This window comes from Dendroctonus ponderosae, unplaced genomic scaffold (genome assembly GCF_020466585.1).
Source record: "Dendroctonus ponderosae isolate FM_Combo_2020 unplaced genomic scaffold, Dpon_F_20191213v2 Dpon_F_20191213_1, whole genome shotgun sequence".
Taxonomy (NCBI): domain Eukaryota; kingdom Metazoa; phylum Arthropoda; class Insecta; order Coleoptera; family Curculionidae; genus Dendroctonus; species Dendroctonus ponderosae.
Window position 1 is genome coordinate 56,517,187 of NW_026017110.1, and position 16,306 is coordinate 56,533,492.

The window sequence follows — 16,306 nt, forward strand, 5'->3', positions numbered from 1 at the left end:
TTATCTCTGGAATGATGTAAAAACGAGCGTTCTTGCTCATTTTGCTTCCGAGAAACATGCAAAACGGGACGAAAAACATGAAATTTTGCAATAATTCACCCTTGCAGTATTGCACTACAGCTATTGTATAACCGATTATCTCATGATACAATGAAATCATTGTATCATGCAATTAGCTACTGCACATGGATAAATTGTGTAAGGCCGATCCGGAGAGGCAAGTTATGAGCTCCAACCAGAGACAAGTATATTTATATATTTGCAATTATATGTTTGTGTAATGTCATAAACTAAATAAATATATAAATATCCAATTTTTGAAGATGAACTAAAATACAATAAGTGGATTTTCTGTAATTCGCTGCCAAGAAAGTATCAAAAAACATCTGATCTGCGGGTGAGCGTACAGCCTTACAATAGAGCTGTTTTCTGTGGCTGTTTTAAATCAGCTATGATTAAACGTGTATATTCATAAACGACTATAAATATGACTATCAGTGCCGTAGCAAGCTTAACTAGCGCCCGGGGCACAATACCTTTTTAGCGCCCCTCCCACCCCCAATCGAATTAATTCGACCCAGCAATTTTTTGTTTTGCTTGCACCCCCTTCGCTACGCCTCTGATATCAACTATTAATAGCAGTTGTGCCATCTAGGGATCAGCTTACCTAATCAGTTTTCCATCTATTACACACATTACATAATGTATTTTTTTTGCTGAAGGCGTAAATTTAATTACGTGTGGTAGGATTTGTCCCTATCCGGTCGTGATCGTTTAGTGGCACATCCTGTATACATAGAGCATCCTTACGTGCAATATAAACAACATACGTTCAGATCTATCTATGAAAGGGAATAAAAGTACGTTGGGAAAATCGCACGTCATAGCCACATGATTCATATGTTACAACGTATAATAGTTGTTTGTTTGTTTTAAAATAAATGAAGTACATATGTGCGAAACATTGAAATGAACTATTTATTGCGCAAATCGAACGAGCCATTTCAAAAGTATAAAAAGATTCTTAAGCCTTAATTATGAATATTTTCAAGAAATATTGATTTGCTCTGAAAGGTCTTTTCTCATTTTCATGATTCTGCTCCAGGAAGAAACAATAATAAGGCGCATAGCCTGAACGGAAGGGCAAGGTCAAAAGCGATTTAACCATTATTGATTATTTAAGGGTGGGGAAGCCGGTGATAGCAGATTGCAGGTAGTTTTGCTGAACAATACAAGATTTGTCAAACCAAATGGTTTGAGATAAAACCAGTAGGAAATGGTCAAAAATTAAACGTATGAGAGGGTTTTCAAAGTTCAGAAACAATAAGACACAACTAGGCAATACATATGCGGGTGTATGCAACCATGAGTGTAGCCAACCCAACCTTTTCTTAAATACCAAAGTCCAGATGTTAGATTTAAATGTGCCTGGCCTCCTAAGCAGAAAAGAAACTTTTTCTTACTTCTTCCAGTTGAAAGGAAATAAAACACGGAGGGTGGTTCTTGCTGCGCTTTCTAGCAAGGACATGTGCGTTTCAAATTCAGCGCGCTTTCAGCTTGAACTGAATTTGGCTCCCTCTGTCTCATATCTCGTGTTCAAGAGTCGTTGCCGGTTAGTTCTGTCAGTGCTCTCCTCTCGTCGATTAAGTCAGGGAAATTTTAGTGCAAGAAGTCAAAAGTAGCAAGTAAGTATTATTTATACTAATATTTAAACAATCTGCTTTAATTTGGTTGAATGTCTGCATCCCTTATGGCTTTCTGAGGGTACATGCTAACATGCTTGCGGAAATCTACGCCGCCGCCATATTTGCGTATTGTACATGACTGTTAGTAAACTTCAATCGATCCGACGGTTTTCTTCGTAGTTGAAGTCAAAAACGTCTAGTCCTTGTCGTGCATGCGAGTGTGAGTGTACGATCTTCATCGGTTGCAAGAAATCTGTATTATATTCCTAAAGAAAGTTGTAAGTTGTGCTTCTTCGTAGTTTTTAGTGTGGGAAATTCATTTTGAGTGAAAATTATCCGGATATTTCAACTAGAAATGCCTGCTTTCCTTGCGTTCAGTCAGTGATGTTCAAAATGGATCCGGTCGACCTTCAAAATGTATTTTAGTTGTACTTATCATGAGCTACTACTCATTTTACGGCAGAAGCATGAATCAGGGTTCTTTTTTGAGAGTATTTTATTATCGTTCAAAGAAAATTGCGTATGAGGATGACGTCAATTCAGGAAATTCTTCATGGATGGGTCATACAGGCCCGGCCGGAACGAGCATGCGCGGGCTGGCCCGGCATGTCTCGTCAAGGTGTGGTCGACGCCATGTTGCTTTTGCGCATTTTACCGGTAACGCCGCTAGTGTCGCCACTCTCACAGTAGTCGCAGTCTCTATTTTTAGTTCAAGCGTCGCCATTGCCTTCACTCTATTGCACACCAATTCAAGTTCGATTTTCTTGCAGATTAGAGTTAAACCAAAATGTCTGCTCCTGACAAAGATGAATTAGTCCAAAGGGCCAAATTGGCCGAACAGGCCGAAAGGTACGACGACATGGCGTCAGCGATGAAGTCAGTCACGGAAACGGGCGTCGAACTAAGTAACGAGGAGCGAAACCTGCTCTCTGTAGCGTACAAAAATGTTGTGGGCGCCCGGCGATCCTCATGGAGGGTTATTTCTTCAATTGAACAAAAGACTGAAGGCTCAGAACGGAAACAGCAGATGGCTAAAGAATACAGAGAAAAGGTGGAAAAGGAACTGCGAGAAATCTGCGACGATGTTCTTGTAAGTAGCAAGTAGCATATTAATCACTCATTTTTATACGCCAGTTATTGTCCCCCAATCATTGATTCACGCCTCTGCTAATATTGTTCTAGCTGCTCTTTATCTTAACCTGTTCGAATAAAGTATTAATCGATATGACTACCTGCAAAAATCAATTATCAGGTCCTTGACATCTTCCAAAATCTGTTTTTTATTAATTAAAAATTCTCCAACCAAATACCTGAAAACTGGCACGTTTGTAGTACAGTTTTATCTAATATTGATCCCTGGATTAATTGATTTTATACGTGTATATTTACATAATATCGAGAAATACAGATTTCCAGTTTTACATTTTGAGTCTTACTAGGTTCTTACTTTAAAACGTCCTGTGTATTTCGTTATGCTTCAATACAAACATCTGTTTTATATCTACTTTTGCTTACTACGTGTTTTTGTCGGCATAAAGTTATTAATATTGGTACCGACAATTCCACACTTCCTTACCATATACATACTAGGTGATCTTCGATTAATGTGACAAAATTCATTGACATGTTTATACGCAAAAATAATGCGTTCTAGGCAAATTTGCCTTATCCGAAAGTTAATAGTAATAGCCGAAGTACAGGGTGTGAACGTGTAAATAAAATTTCCTTTTTTGAATAGATTCTTATCCAGTTAAACTACCAAAAAATGTTGTGTTGGGGGGTTTTCAAATATGGCTATGCTGTTGAAAATGTGGTTCTTCGATATTTCTTACACGAAAAATGTGTACTTTGGATCAAGCAAATTTATACACAATTTGAGTTTAGTTCAAGAAATCCCTTGAGGTTTCCATGTGAAGTAACTTAAACGGTGCGAGATATCGACTTGGAAGAAGTACACATTTTTTGTTTAGCAAATAACGGCGAACGAAATTTTGCCAAAAAAAGGCGATACTTTTGAACCCAAAAAAATTCTGCTGCTTTAAAGAGCTCCAGACGATTGCAGCTTGTGCCCCCTAGGACTAATTAACTTTCGGACAAGGAAAATTTGCCTGAAAGCAATATTTTTGCTTAATCAATATGTTTTGTTGAAATGCATCGAATAGTCTATAACTTAAATAAAAGTTGATTTATTATGTTTTTAAAGCTTTCCCGTTATAGCTAATTTCAACACAAAATAAGCGAAACATTTTTCAAATGTTAAACGAATCAACATTACGCACTTTTCACGAATATAAGAACTTGAATGCTGTCACCAAAAGATTGCAGTTTTTGGTACTGGGCTATGAAATCCGGGGCTCTTAACGTCTCAGAGCCCTAACTCTTCTTACGTACTCCAAAAGCATCGATACTTTGAAACATTCTGCCAAATTCCACCCAAAGCAGCAAGACAATGTCTGTTAAATTATTAGTAATTAGTGAATTTGAACTTCCTGTTGGATCTCATTAACACTAGAATTATAACTATTTAACTTGGGGGAAATTACAACTCTTATATCATGATGTTACAAAATAACTTTCGTTCTTCCGAGAGTTTTGAAGAAATCAAGAATAATCTGATTAATTTTAAGTAGATTATCTAATGACTCGATGTGTTGTGACTCATTTGACTTAATGAGCATTTGTTTTCCCAGGGTCTCCTCGACAAATTCCTCATCCCCAAGGCATCAAATGCCGAATCAAAAGTATTTTACCTTAAAATGAAGGGAGACTACTATAGATACTTAGCAGAAGTAGCAACTGGTGACACCAGAAACAGTAAGTTAATGTTCAGTAGATCTGGTGTAGCGTTTGTGCCGAGTCCCGCTAAGGACGAAGTAGTGTTACCATTTTTGCCTTTTCAGCTGTCGTGGATTATTCACAGAAGGCGTACCAGGACGCATTTGAAATCTCAAAGGCCAAAATGACACCTACACACCCCATCAGACTGGGTCTTGCACTGAACTTCTCAGTGTTCTACTACGAGATATTAAATTCACCAGATAAAGCCTGTCAATTAGCTAAGCAGGTTAATATCAGAGTTTAAAAAATTTTCTTTCTGCGGGCAGAATTACGCGGCGACATCGGCACGGCGCTTTTTGCGCCTTTACCTACCTCAAAGGTTAATTTATGTATTTGTTTTTCTCAGAGGTGGTTGAAGATTCGCAAAAAGCCTACCAAGAGGCTTTTGATATAGCCAAGTCCAAAATGCAGTCTACTCACCCAATCCGACTGGGACTGGCTCTTAATTTCTCCGTGTTTTACTATGAAATTATCAATTCTCCAGCGCGTGCCTGCCACCTGGCCAAACAGGTTTGTCGTGTGTGTCGTGTTTAACGCTAGTTCTGCCCGCACTAACCAATTGCTGTTTTTATTTCTCGTGGTTGTCTTCTAATGTTGATTATCATAGGCTTTTGATGATGCCATTGCTGAGCTGGACACACTAAATGAGGACTCATACAAAGACAGTACACTTATTATGCAGCTCCTAAGAGATAACTTAACGTTATGGACCAGTGATACACAGGTAAGATAGATGATCATCTGTAAAACTTTATGACAGTAATATGTTTATTTTGTTACAGGGTGAACAAGATGAGCCTCAAGAAGGTGGAGACAACTGAGACGGCAAAATCTCCGTTTTCATTCTATCCGTTAAAACTGAATTTTCATGTAAGTTAAAGTCTCCACGGAACTTTATCGTAAAGTTTCGTTGACAGTTTTTAAGTTTCATTGTGATGAAACTTTTGATATTTAACAATGTTTTAGGAGATATTGTAAGTCGTTAAATTATATTTCACATTATCACACAACAGGCATAACTTCCACAAAACATTCAAAAAGCCATACATTACCTTCTTTGCTAATAGTTGTGTGATTCAATGTCAGTTTCTTCATCTTTTATTATACTTGTTTTTATATTTAATTATTTTATATATTATATATCCCTCCCGAAACAAAATGTGTCATTTGATTTTGTCTTCTCCAGCACATTTTTAAGTTCTAACTTGTTAACTATTAAAATTATTATTTAAACAGTCGTTTTAGTTTCGTTTCTGTTTTCTAGTTGTCCATATGAATGCGAATCATAGCCTTCTTACCTGCTCTGTTTAATCGCATTTCTGCCCTATCCACAATGTTTTGCACTGCGCGGCCCCCTGGGCACTCCCTCCAAATTCCCATTCCATTTCTGGTCACTTTGGATGTGCTATATATAAAATGTATGAATATGTATTTAAACGCTACCAACTCTATTTGTTTTCTGTTGTATCTGTCAATTATATTTGTCAGATAATAATAAATTTTTCAAAATCATTGGCTTGTTTTGTTTTATGGGGGTTACCTTTAAAGGTCTGCGCCCTGTTCCTGCCTTTTCTATATGTAACTGCACTAATTGTTGTTCTGCTCTAAATGTTACCCTTAGTCCAGTGAATATTTTGGCTACATTACGCTTTTAGTTGACATGTACGTTGTGTGAAAATTTCAGACATTGATGTGTCCAAAGTATAGAAATATATGTAACATGTAAATTTGATCATTTTATTAATTTCTGTATGAAATCCATGTTCATTTTCCAAGTATTTTCAAAATTACTGATACTTTGTTTTTAGGCAACTTAGAAGTATGCATTTAGTTTAAATAGTGTACAATAATTTGTTATTTTTATAACAACCGTATTAAAAACATTATTTATTATATTTTTGTTTTCTATTTCACAGTTAGTTGGTTTTGTCTATTACACTTCTGTTCAGAAAATAAGTGTCAGTTATAGTATTAATATTTGATTATACTGGTTACATATTTATCGGATTGATTTATAGGGAATAAATCTTTGCGAAAAAAAAAGGAATTTAGATACATACATTTTTTCTTATTGGGGGTTGAGAGTGCATATTAAATATTTGCTTATTAGAGTGAAGTGCAAGCTGTGTCGACCTGGATAATTTTAATGAGTCACGGTTTCGGTGTAGTTTTACAAGCGAGCAGTTGAGATTTGGATTTTTCGGAATTTCTCGTGTTGAGACTGGGTAATTCGATAATTGATCTGGGCTGCGTGCGATTGGTCCCGTGGAATTTTCTATCACTTTCGAATCACGTTTTTTGATCTGTGTTCATTTAAAAGCTCTTTGTGCTGCATATATAGTTTGTATTTTGTTAAATATATTGCGAGCATTTAATTATTTTTTCCTTATACCGATACTTGCATTAATTTTCAAATTAAATATATTATTTTTATATTAAAACTGCTTATTGTGCCATACATGAACAATAATATGTTTATGTATCTTCAATTTAAGCTATTCTCAATTGAAATTGAATAAGTATCTCAAAAGTGCTAACACATTTTGTTTTTATTTTCGTAAAAAACTTAAGTAAAGCTGCCCATACTATACGGTTCATTATATATTATTTTATAATCTTTATTTGTGTTTTGTGGGACTTAACCATTCCGATAACAGTTTTCGGTAGTTAAAAGTGATTAATATTAATAGTTATCGACATTTTACGAGTCTTAAAAAGCACATACTAGATTACAAGTCATGTTATTAATATATGTAGTTCACTTTATGATTAGTGGCCAGCAAACAATACTTACTATTGAAGAAGCATGTTCTATACAGGGTGAAAGCATTATCAACATACATTAGAACGAGACTTTAGCGCTTACAATAATAAGGATTTTTATAATAATGCCCCAAAAATAGCTTTTTAAAGGGGTTGGAACTCCTTAAAGAGATCTCTACAAATGGACTTGTAATAATTTCTAAACGGTTTTCGTTAAAAATGTCGATAAATTTGCTGATTTCAGTCAGAGTCGTCTTACATTAAAGAATTACAGACTTACAGACAAAGTATTGAATTACAAATAATAATTTACAGTAAGAGGTTAAGAGATAACCTGGAAAAACCATCTTCAAAGTTTTATCATCATCAATATTTTCCAACCATTTTAATAATAAATTTTTGCGGAACGTTTAAAATTTACCGCAAGAAATTTTAAATTATTTTAAACACCTAGACCTCTTCTTTCATACTATAATGTGCAGAGAAATAACTTCTGAAGAGAAGCAATTCGTACCCTACATGTACTTTTTATTTATTTATTCGCGTTCTGTCAATAATTTACACATTTCTATTTAAATTTTACGTCTTACTTCTGGAACTGCAGCCTGAACACAGTTCCATTTCGTGTAAAAAAACATTTAATAAACTCGTAATATAAATGTAATGTAAATGAGTGTCCACATATGACGTAGGAATAAAACTAGCATTCCTCTATATTCACTTCTCTCTCAGGTACTTGTACTTGACAGAGTTTCCTTGTCTAGGTGTAAAATTTGACACCTAAATTTATTGACAGTTTTAATGTTTACCTCATTTCTGTGGTCAATGGTCAACAGTTAAACAAACCCGATTGACTAGAATTTGATATCATTTATTAACCTTGTCCTGAACTATTGAATTAAAATCGTATTGTTGAACGATTATCTGCATTTTTACCAGTTCGTTGGTGTAGAGGTTACAGTAGTCATGATTCGCGTAAGTAAGCTTTATTACATTTAATATAAATGTGTGAGTATTGAGGTTTAAAAAATTGCCGAAAGCAATTACTGAGATTAAGCAGATATTGGCAATTTTAATTATTTGTCAAGCCACCACGTATATGGTAAAAAGCGCGTATCATTCTACCTTGAACTCAGCATATCTAGGGTTGCTAGATGACGAAAACTGAAGCTAAATATTCTGGGGCTAATTTCAAATCAAACAGCTACATTTTAGCTTTTATACTTAATTCACCCATCAGTGATGATTAAAAAGTGTAAATTACGTTTGTATTAAAAATCTAAATTAATCCCTAGATTCGTATAGTTGCATGTTATTACTGGAGTCGTCAGGCTTGACAATAAAAAATTATAGGTAATATGAGTTCGCTCTATACAGGGTGTTTCAGAAATAGGTAACATTCAGGGATAAATTATAAACAAAAATAAAAACAAAACGTAAATTCAGGGATAAATATAGCTTGCCCAAGTATATAAGCCCAAATATATAAATCCAAATATACATGGAACCTCTGAAACTTCGTTTTCCAAATACAGAGCGTCAAACTTTACTTTGAAAAATACAAAATTATACATTTCTGCAATACGATTTTATAAATTTTAATGAAACTTTGTGGATGGGGACGATTTTAAAAGGTGCTTAATTTCAATTATTCATTTTTTTAAATTTTGACCAGTGGCGTGTCTACCGCTATATTTCTATAATATAATGCCTATATGGCAACTAACTAGCTCAGGATCGTAGTTAGGACTTATAGGTAGTAAGGAAATATATTTTTTTCTTAATTTTATAGATTATCTAATTTATCTGATCCAGTAGTTTATATCTATTACTGAACGTATAAACAGCAGTATAACTGCAACGTTCTTTTTATAATCAGGCATTATATTATAGATAATACCTATACCGGGAGGCATGAAAGAACATTAAATAGTATCGCTTCCTTCCGTTTACCATTAGTCCCGATATTAACTTACGGAACAATTTCGTCTAGCGTTGACCATCCCCGATATTCTAATTTGTATTCTTGCCAAAACTTTATTCACGTTCAGCTAAACATTGCAGGTAGAAGTTTATTCAACTAAAAACAAGAAAATCGGCGAGATATCAGTGGATGAAAAGGTGAAAGTTAAAGATATCAAGGAGAAAATTGCAGCTATTTCACCAAAACTGGTTGTGGGGAGGCAATCAGTGCGAAGTGCACTAAAAGGAAAAGATATTAAAGATGATGAAGCAATTCCTTTGTTGGCAAGCACCAGAAAAGTGTTTGTAAAAGATTTAGGCCCTCAGATTGGTTGGAGCACAGTATTTATTTGTGAATATGCTGGTCCTTTAATTTTATATGCATTGGTCGCTCTTAGACCCCGCATACTTTATTCTAGTGCCTTAAACGAGACGTCGCTTTCTGTAACAGCGAGGTAACAAAATATGAAATGTTGTAACATGGTTTCTATCTACGCTTTATTTTGATAGCGTTGCACTAGTATGCTGGAGTGTACATTATTTGAAGAGAATATTGGAGACAATATTTGTTCATCGTTTTTCACATGGCACGATGCCTTTGCTCAACCTTTTCAAAAATTGTACTTACTATTGGGGCTTCACTTTGTATGTTGCCTATCACACTAATCATCCTTTGTTTACACCACCATGCCGGATTTTACAAGCGCTTGGTCTAATTATATTTATTGTAAGTATATGGGTTTGGTCAGATATATATTGCGGGTGTTATTTCAATCTTTGCAGGTTTCTGAATTGGGCAATTTGAGTATTCACATCCTTCTTAGAAATTTGAGACCACCAGGCACTAAAGTACGAAAGATTCCTGTCCCCAATAGCAACCCACTGACAAAACTGTATAATTATGTGTCGTGCCCCAATTATACTTATGAATTTTATTCTTGGCTGGGATTTACATTGCTAACTTCTTGTGTTCCAGGTAAATATTCTAATCAATTTTAACCTCGTCAGTAATATTGATAACGCTTCGTATTTTAGCTGGTTTATTTGCATTGACCGGCTTGTATCAAATGACAATTTGGGCTTTGGCAAAGCACAAGAACTACAAGACTGAGTTTCCGAATTACCCGAAACAACGGAAAGCAATTATTCCTTTTGTACTCTAGATTCACTTTAATTTAAATTTAATGATTTAATGGGTTGTTAATTTAACGGGGATTTGTTGTTGTTTTCTCAGTTTTATATTGTGGTGATTTGTTGGTGACAAATATGTACTAAAATTTCTCGTTAATTTGTCTGTGTACAAATGTGCAATAGAAGTGCAATAAACGTAACACTTGAATAACAATCTTTCGTTTTTCTCAATGTATAAATTTCTTCGAAAATAAAATGACAACAGTAGATTAAAGCATCATTTATATATTCTATGAACCTTTTAATATTCACAAATTCAGATTCTTAAAACAATATCACAAAAATTCTATTTCTTGGGATTACAGGATAATTTGCACAAGCATGTAATAATAAATTTGTCAGTCTGGAACATACATTATTATTGCAATGTCTATTATTTCACGGATACCGCTTGACACATCCGAGAGAGGAGTATTACACGTTATTTATAAAGAAAAGTTAAGCTCCATATGGAGCATGAAATAAGGGATGAACACTAGCGCGATTTGAATTACATTCGCTGATATAATTTGAAAGGAAAATGCACTTACAATTCATACCGACATTCAAAAACACGGCCTCATTCGATCTACATAGAATAATATCAATAATTGAGCCAGTAATTAATATAAACTGTTAGTATGTGAATTCGCAAATTATTTCGTTAGTTTCATTCAATGTATTCAATAAAATTTGTTATCAATTTCCATAGTTAATGAATTCTAGGATTTTTGGATTAAAAACTTATGAAATCTATTCGAGTATGATATGTTGAAAATCTTTAAAATATTTTACGATATCGCTTTTTAGACCGATCTAGTACAAATCTTGAAAACTAATGGACTCGTCATACCTATATATTTACTAATTTCCTACTTTGCCACATTTATTAAGAGTTACTGAAGCCTAAACTTTCCAGAAAAATACCAAGTCTTGTTCTTTAATAAGAAACAGTGACTTTCTTGGGCTATTTGCTATTATTTATCAGGTTTCTCCAAATCAGTCGTCATTATTAATTTAGAATTTTTTGAATATTACTGATGATTGCAAAAAAGTATTTTTTCAGTAATTAAATCTCGAATCGATTCTCCCGCCGAGTTACTAGCAATTGCTTCGTACCAGCTTGATATACATGTTGAAAGTCAATTTTTACTTTTGTTAGATTCTAGAAATATTTATCATTAACTGAGGTGTACACATTGCACATTGCAATTTATCAAATTGATTCTTATGCTAACAGTGCAATACCTACTTTCCCTTAATTATTTTACTCGTTTGACTACAATAAGTTTCCTACGTATATTCGTTTTTCAATTAAATATTAATAGACATACATTTGTATATAAAATTAACACGCGTTTTAAATAAAAAAGTTCCTATCAATGTAATCAATTTCAAATCAATTATCATCTCAAACAAAATTAATAGTTCTTAATAAAAAAAAGGTTAAAAGGTTAGTATAAAAATGGTTACACTAGAAAAAAAATTTGAGTCATAGAAATTTATGAAAAGTTGCTAAAATCAGTTTTCAATTTTATAGTTGGCATATGGATAGACATTGGCTGATTAATATTTATTTCATGCTTAGCTTTGATGTTGTTTTGCTGATTCGCCCTAATTGCACTTTCCAGTTTTGTTCTCAGATTCGTTGAAGTGCCCATCAGTGTTTTGAACTCCTATAAGAAGTAGATTTGGTGAGTAATTAAATAAATTAATTTGTCTGGATTTTTGCTCATACCTGTGGATACGTAGGACCTATTTTCATCAGCTTTTCTAAGCTTACTTCATGCAGGGATACTGAATACTTGTTCAATGATTTATCACGTGGATTCGATAACAAATAACTAACAAGAATTGGCACAAGAAGAGAAAGCATCTGAATACCTAAAATAATTTAATACCAAATTAAAAACCTTATATCAATAGGATTCAAGCAGGCAGGGATTAATTAGAATACTAAGCATGTTCGTCCTAAGTACATTACTTGCCTTGCATGATATTTCCTAGGCATCATGGAAAAGAGAATAGCTCAATTAATGTGAAGAAAAATACTCTCTAAGCACTTTGATGTATAAATGATCGATTGAGTTTGTATAGTATATATAGATAATAGTATTTTACTTACGATTATGGGGTTCAGCTAGCGCTATTAGACTTTCAACCGCATTTATGGTCTCGAATGTCATGCAAAACTCTTCATTTGATGTTATTTGCTTTGCCTGATCCGAATATAAAAACTCTACCAACTGCGGGGCTAATGAATGTATGTAAGGTGTTGCAACACTTTTATCTGGATGAGCAAATAGTGACTTCAAAGTTTTGATGCATTTCAATTTGGTCTAAAATAAACATGTTTCAGTCAAGTTCAGTAGACCAAGTACAGGGTGACCAACGATAGAGTGAAGCAAGTTTACCCTTAACCGGTATGATATGTTTCAAAATGCATATTTTAAAAATATTCAAAATTATACAGAGTGGGCCAGAAAATCACTTTTTTCTAATGAAAAACCTGATGTTTTATTTTATTATTAAATTCTTATGTAAATTGTTTATTATTTATTATTATTTATATTAAATTTATGTTATTCGGGATTAACGATGAAATTTCTCATTTTCATGGTGTTGATAAATCGAAAATTTATCCGTTTTCTTTAGACAAAAAAAAATGATATTTGGCAGGAGAAAGGACTAGCAACAAGCGAAAATGAGAGGCTTTGTTATCCTGAATTATTAACACCAACCTAAAACTAATATTATGACCCCCCCTGTAGTTACAAAAACAAATATTTTGCAAACCAAATCGTAATGTAGTCATCATTTCGCTAGCCAAATTTAAAAATTTTGTGTAGATTATAGATACATTTTCGTTTTACCAACAACATGAAAATGCGAATTTTTATAGGTAAAGCTGAATAACTAAAAAAGTGTCTAATTTTCGATCATATTTTGTATAACCAAAAACAATTAAAATGTATATAAGAATTCTAAAGTAAAGTAGAATATGCAACTGCGCAGCGCTGCAACTTGTCTGACGCACTCTGTATAATTCTCATATTTTAAAAAAATGCTATAAATGTAACAAATAATACCGATTGAACGTAAACTTACTTTACTCTATCGTTGGGACACCCTGTACACCTACACAAGCGAGTAAATTCTAAAATTCTGACTATTTCCTGACATAAGCTAATAAAATATAAAGTATTCAAAGAAGCAAAATAATTGCATAACAAATAAATACAAGCTGATTCAATATGCAAATAGAACGAATGAAAAATTATTCGAAACATGTTATGGGCAACATTTTGGAAAATTGGTAAAACTTGACAAGACTCCCAACTTGACCAGGTCTTTAGTATCGTAAAAGTAAAGTTTCCAATTACATAGTAGTACTTGAACTTGGTCACTTACGGAATAATCGTTACTTTGTAAACATTGCCTGAAATGATTGATGCATGGATATTGCAGATTTGGGGCAGCTGCAACTTCCGAAGGAGCGTGTAGTACAAAAACAGCTATAGCCAATAGAGGGGCAGCTTCGTCCGGTCCAGGTGTTTTGGCAAGGTCAATAACTTTAGATAGCGCACTTTGAAGTAGATGCTTCCATTCGGTATCTTTGGCCCGATCATCTGAGGCTAATGCTCGTAACAATTGTAGAGCGCCTGGGGCAGCCGATGGAGCTTGTTTCAATACGCCAGTACTGAGATACAGCAGAGTTGGTAATATTGATATTGACCCGTGCATTGAACATAAGCCGGGCAAAGCTTCCAATGCTCCAAATGCAGCGCCCAGAAGACGAGTATCTGCTATACGAGGAGCACCAGTCATTGCGGGATGGGGCGTAGGACTCAAAGCTGGAAGCTGCCTTACAATCAAGCATAGACAAATTTCTAGAGCTGCAAACACTAATGATTTATCAGGATCCAAATGTCCATCTCGACCACCCTCCCCCATGGCATCGCGTTCCTGGAAATCTCTGGTTTCGCCATTTTCTGAAACGGAAAGCAGTATTATTCAAAGGGAGTCGCCCTTACTGAACTGAAATTATCACCTGGTTGCCTATTTCGAATATCATTTAGTTGATCCGTTGCAACTCTCAGTACTTGCTGTAATACTTCCATGCATAATAGTTGACAATCGGGAGAGTCCAATGTGAGAACAAGTCGATGTAAAACATTGCATAGCTCTACGATAAGTTCGGAATCCTCGAGTAGTAGCTCTCTGGCCTTTGAGACATCCAAAATGCCTCTTAAAGCTCTTAAACATGTGTCGACGATTTCGGGAGATTCAGTTCCTCTGGGCCCACAAAGCGCTTCAATGCAAGTACCGAAAAGCAATCTGAAGTGATCGTTAGGCGGTGGATTATTATTTGATTCTACTTCTGTAGAAACGGTAATATTCTCGGGCTGCGATAACCATAAAGCTGCTGCTAGTAAAAGTGGGGGCCACGATGCAGCGTAGTGCGGCCTTGCAGCTTCGGCGGTCTCGGCAGTATAGAAGGCGCCCCCATCATGTGGCAACTGTCCACCGAATTCAGGTGGCAGGGCTAACAACGCCCGGTCCCGTAAGGCATTTAACCAGTGACGGGCCAGAGTGGCAAGTTGCGGTTGAACAAGTTCAAGAAGACCCGAATCAGGAGGGCCTCGAGCACCAGCAGCTACCCCATAGACTTCAGCCCATGCTCGCAAAATGGCAAGTCGCTCTAATGTTAACATCGCTTCATTGTAAAGCAATGTTTGTACAGCTGAAGGTTTTCCTAATTTTGTTAGCGACGACACCATTAATTGATGGACTCGTCGCAAATCTGCGGCGTCTCGCGCAACTCTAGCGCCGATCCAAGCGGAACATGCTTCACATGCAGCAGCTGTAACATGTGGAGCTGTATCGGCTGCAAATGCAGGCCTCAACGCTGCACTGACTTGCGCTTGGAATTGCTCTAAGAGCAAATGTCCAGGAAATTCGGGTTCGGGTTCAATAGCAAATTTGTCAATTATTTCACGTAGCATTTTCAATCCTTCTAATCTTAGCGGATCTGAGTCACTTGTAGCTGCGACAAAGGCCATGCGAATCAAATCTGGCAACTGGAAACTTAATCGTTTAGATGAACATGCTGCTAGTACACGTCGGACACATTCTGCTGCAAACACACGAGTAGGCCATCGTGGCTGAACAGCACGTTGATTTTCCTCTTCAGCATGGAACTGTTCTTGGTCGTCATCTTCGGGCACATCCAAACCATTACGATCCTCTCCTGGTTCTGAAGCTACAGTAAGAACATCCTTGCATAATCCGAGCCACTGTGACAGCTGACCAGTTGCTAGAACTTGCAGCATGCTTATTATCGTGTCATGGATATCTTTGATTAGACCAGGATCAGTTTCAGTGTCTAGTAAACCAAAGAATACACCGGGTAGACCAGTTTCAGTAATTATTAAACCCTCCACAGTGGGTCCTTCACTAGCTAAAGCTGATGCTAGATCACACACTTCTTTGGCTTCCCGCTGGGCTAGCTGCCTAAGACATGATATTGCAGCCTTTCTCAATAACAGATGATCGCTGGATAAGGCTCTCTGTAACATCAGGTTAACGTTAAAAGGATATATGTAAATATATTTTTTATTCGAATGAATCAAAAAATGCCACTTTCCGATCAGATGAGATGATCATAAAGAGGCACTTTTTTTTAGTATTTATTTGTTTTACGCACACTGTGCGCAAATTAATCATTATAATGGCAATTTTTCTGTTTTTTTTTAAATAAAAAAACAAAAAAAAAACGCAACAAAAACTTCAATTTTTTTACAAACTTCTTGTTGGGTATTTCGCCTCAAAAATTTTTGTCTTTAAAAAAGACAGAATTTCCTCACGTTTTTTATTACAGATTGATA

General features: G+C 35.3%; 3 protein-coding genes across 9 annotated transcripts in view; 2 read left to right on the forward strand and 1 right to left on the reverse strand.

Annotated features, from left to right (window-relative positions):
- The first annotated feature begins 1,559 nt into the window (after window positions 1–1,559).
- On the forward strand, window positions 1,560–6,035 carry LOC109537909 (14-3-3 protein zeta). 4 transcript variants are annotated; one of them, XM_019904859.2, is made up of 6 exons: window positions 1,560–1,685; window positions 2,456–2,775; window positions 4,376–4,499; window positions 4,870–5,033; window positions 5,131–5,247; window positions 5,306–6,035. In XM_019904859.2, the coding sequence occupies exons 2-6, from the start codon at window positions 2,473–2,475 to the stop codon at window positions 5,342–5,344; spliced, it is 747 nt and encodes a 248-aa protein (XP_019760418.1). In that variant the 5' UTR covers window positions 1,560–1,685; window positions 2,456–2,472; the 3' UTR covers window positions 5,345–6,035. The 4 variants fall into 4 exon arrangements, with proteins under 4 accessions (XP_019760418.1, XP_019760417.1, XP_019760419.1 ...); XM_019904858.2 differs by lacking the exon at window positions 4,870–5,033 and adding an exon at window positions 4,586–4,749 and having other exon boundaries at window positions 1,561–1,685; XM_019904860.2 differs by lacking the exon at window positions 1,560–1,685 and adding an exon at window positions 1,831–1,963.
- Window positions 6,036–8,007: 1,972 nt separating this feature from the next.
- LOC109537890 (probable very-long-chain enoyl-CoA reductase art-1) lies at window positions 8,008–10,593 on the forward strand. Its single transcript, XM_019904818.1, has 5 exons — window positions 8,008–8,261; window positions 9,351–9,703; window positions 9,759–9,975; window positions 10,032–10,224; window positions 10,284–10,593. Exons 1-5 carry the CDS (start codon window positions 8,253–8,255, stop codon window positions 10,409–10,411), a joined length of 900 nt encoding a protein of 299 aa, XP_019760377.1. The 5' UTR covers window positions 8,008–8,252; the 3' UTR covers window positions 10,412–10,593.
- Window positions 10,594–10,644: 51 nt separating this feature from the next.
- The window catches only part of LOC109537889 (HEAT repeat-containing protein 5B), a 14,373-nt gene continuing 8,711 nt past the window's right edge, over window positions 10,645–16,306 (reverse strand). For all 4 annotated transcript variants that reach the window (XM_019904815.2, XM_019904816.2, XM_019904814.2 and 1 more), the window contains 5 exons: window positions 14,470–15,988; window positions 13,830–14,410; window positions 12,544–12,757; window positions 12,157–12,302; window positions 10,645–12,094 (listed from right to left, as the gene is read on the reverse strand). In XM_019904815.2, the coding sequence (XP_019760374.2) occupies window positions 11,921–12,094; window positions 12,157–12,302; window positions 12,544–12,757; window positions 13,830–14,410; window positions 14,470–15,988 (2,634 nt within the window). In that variant the 3' untranslated portion in view covers window positions 10,645–11,920. The remainder of the gene's footprint in view (window positions 12,095–12,156; window positions 12,303–12,543; window positions 12,758–13,829; window positions 14,411–14,469; window positions 15,989–16,306) is intronic.

What these genes read in the sequence shown, in the direction of transcription:
- LOC109537909 (XM_019904859.2), top strand. Translation starts at nt 2,473, where the DNA reads ATGTCTGCTCCTGACAAAGATGAATTAGTCCAAAGGGCCAAATTGGCC. An exon ending in AACTGGTGACACCAGAAACA is followed by an intron (nt 4,500 to 4,869) that starts GTAAGTTAATGT and finishes TGTTTTTCTCAG; the next exon opens with AGGTGGTTGAAGATTCGCAA. An exon ending in CCTGCCACCTGGCCAAACAG is followed by an intron (nt 5,034 to 5,130) that starts GTTTGTCGTGTG and finishes TGATTATCATAG; the next exon opens with GCTTTTGATGATGCCATTGC.
- LOC109537890 (XM_019904818.1), top strand. An exon ending in TCGCTTTCTGTAACAGCGAG is followed by an intron (nt 9,704 to 9,758) that starts GTAACAAAATAT and finishes TTATTTTGATAG; the next exon opens with CGTTGCACTAGTATGCTGGA. An exon ending in GCTAACTTCTTGTGTTCCAG is followed by an intron (nt 10,225 to 10,283) that starts GTAAATATTCTA and finishes TTCGTATTTTAG; the next exon opens with CTGGTTTATTTGCATTGACC.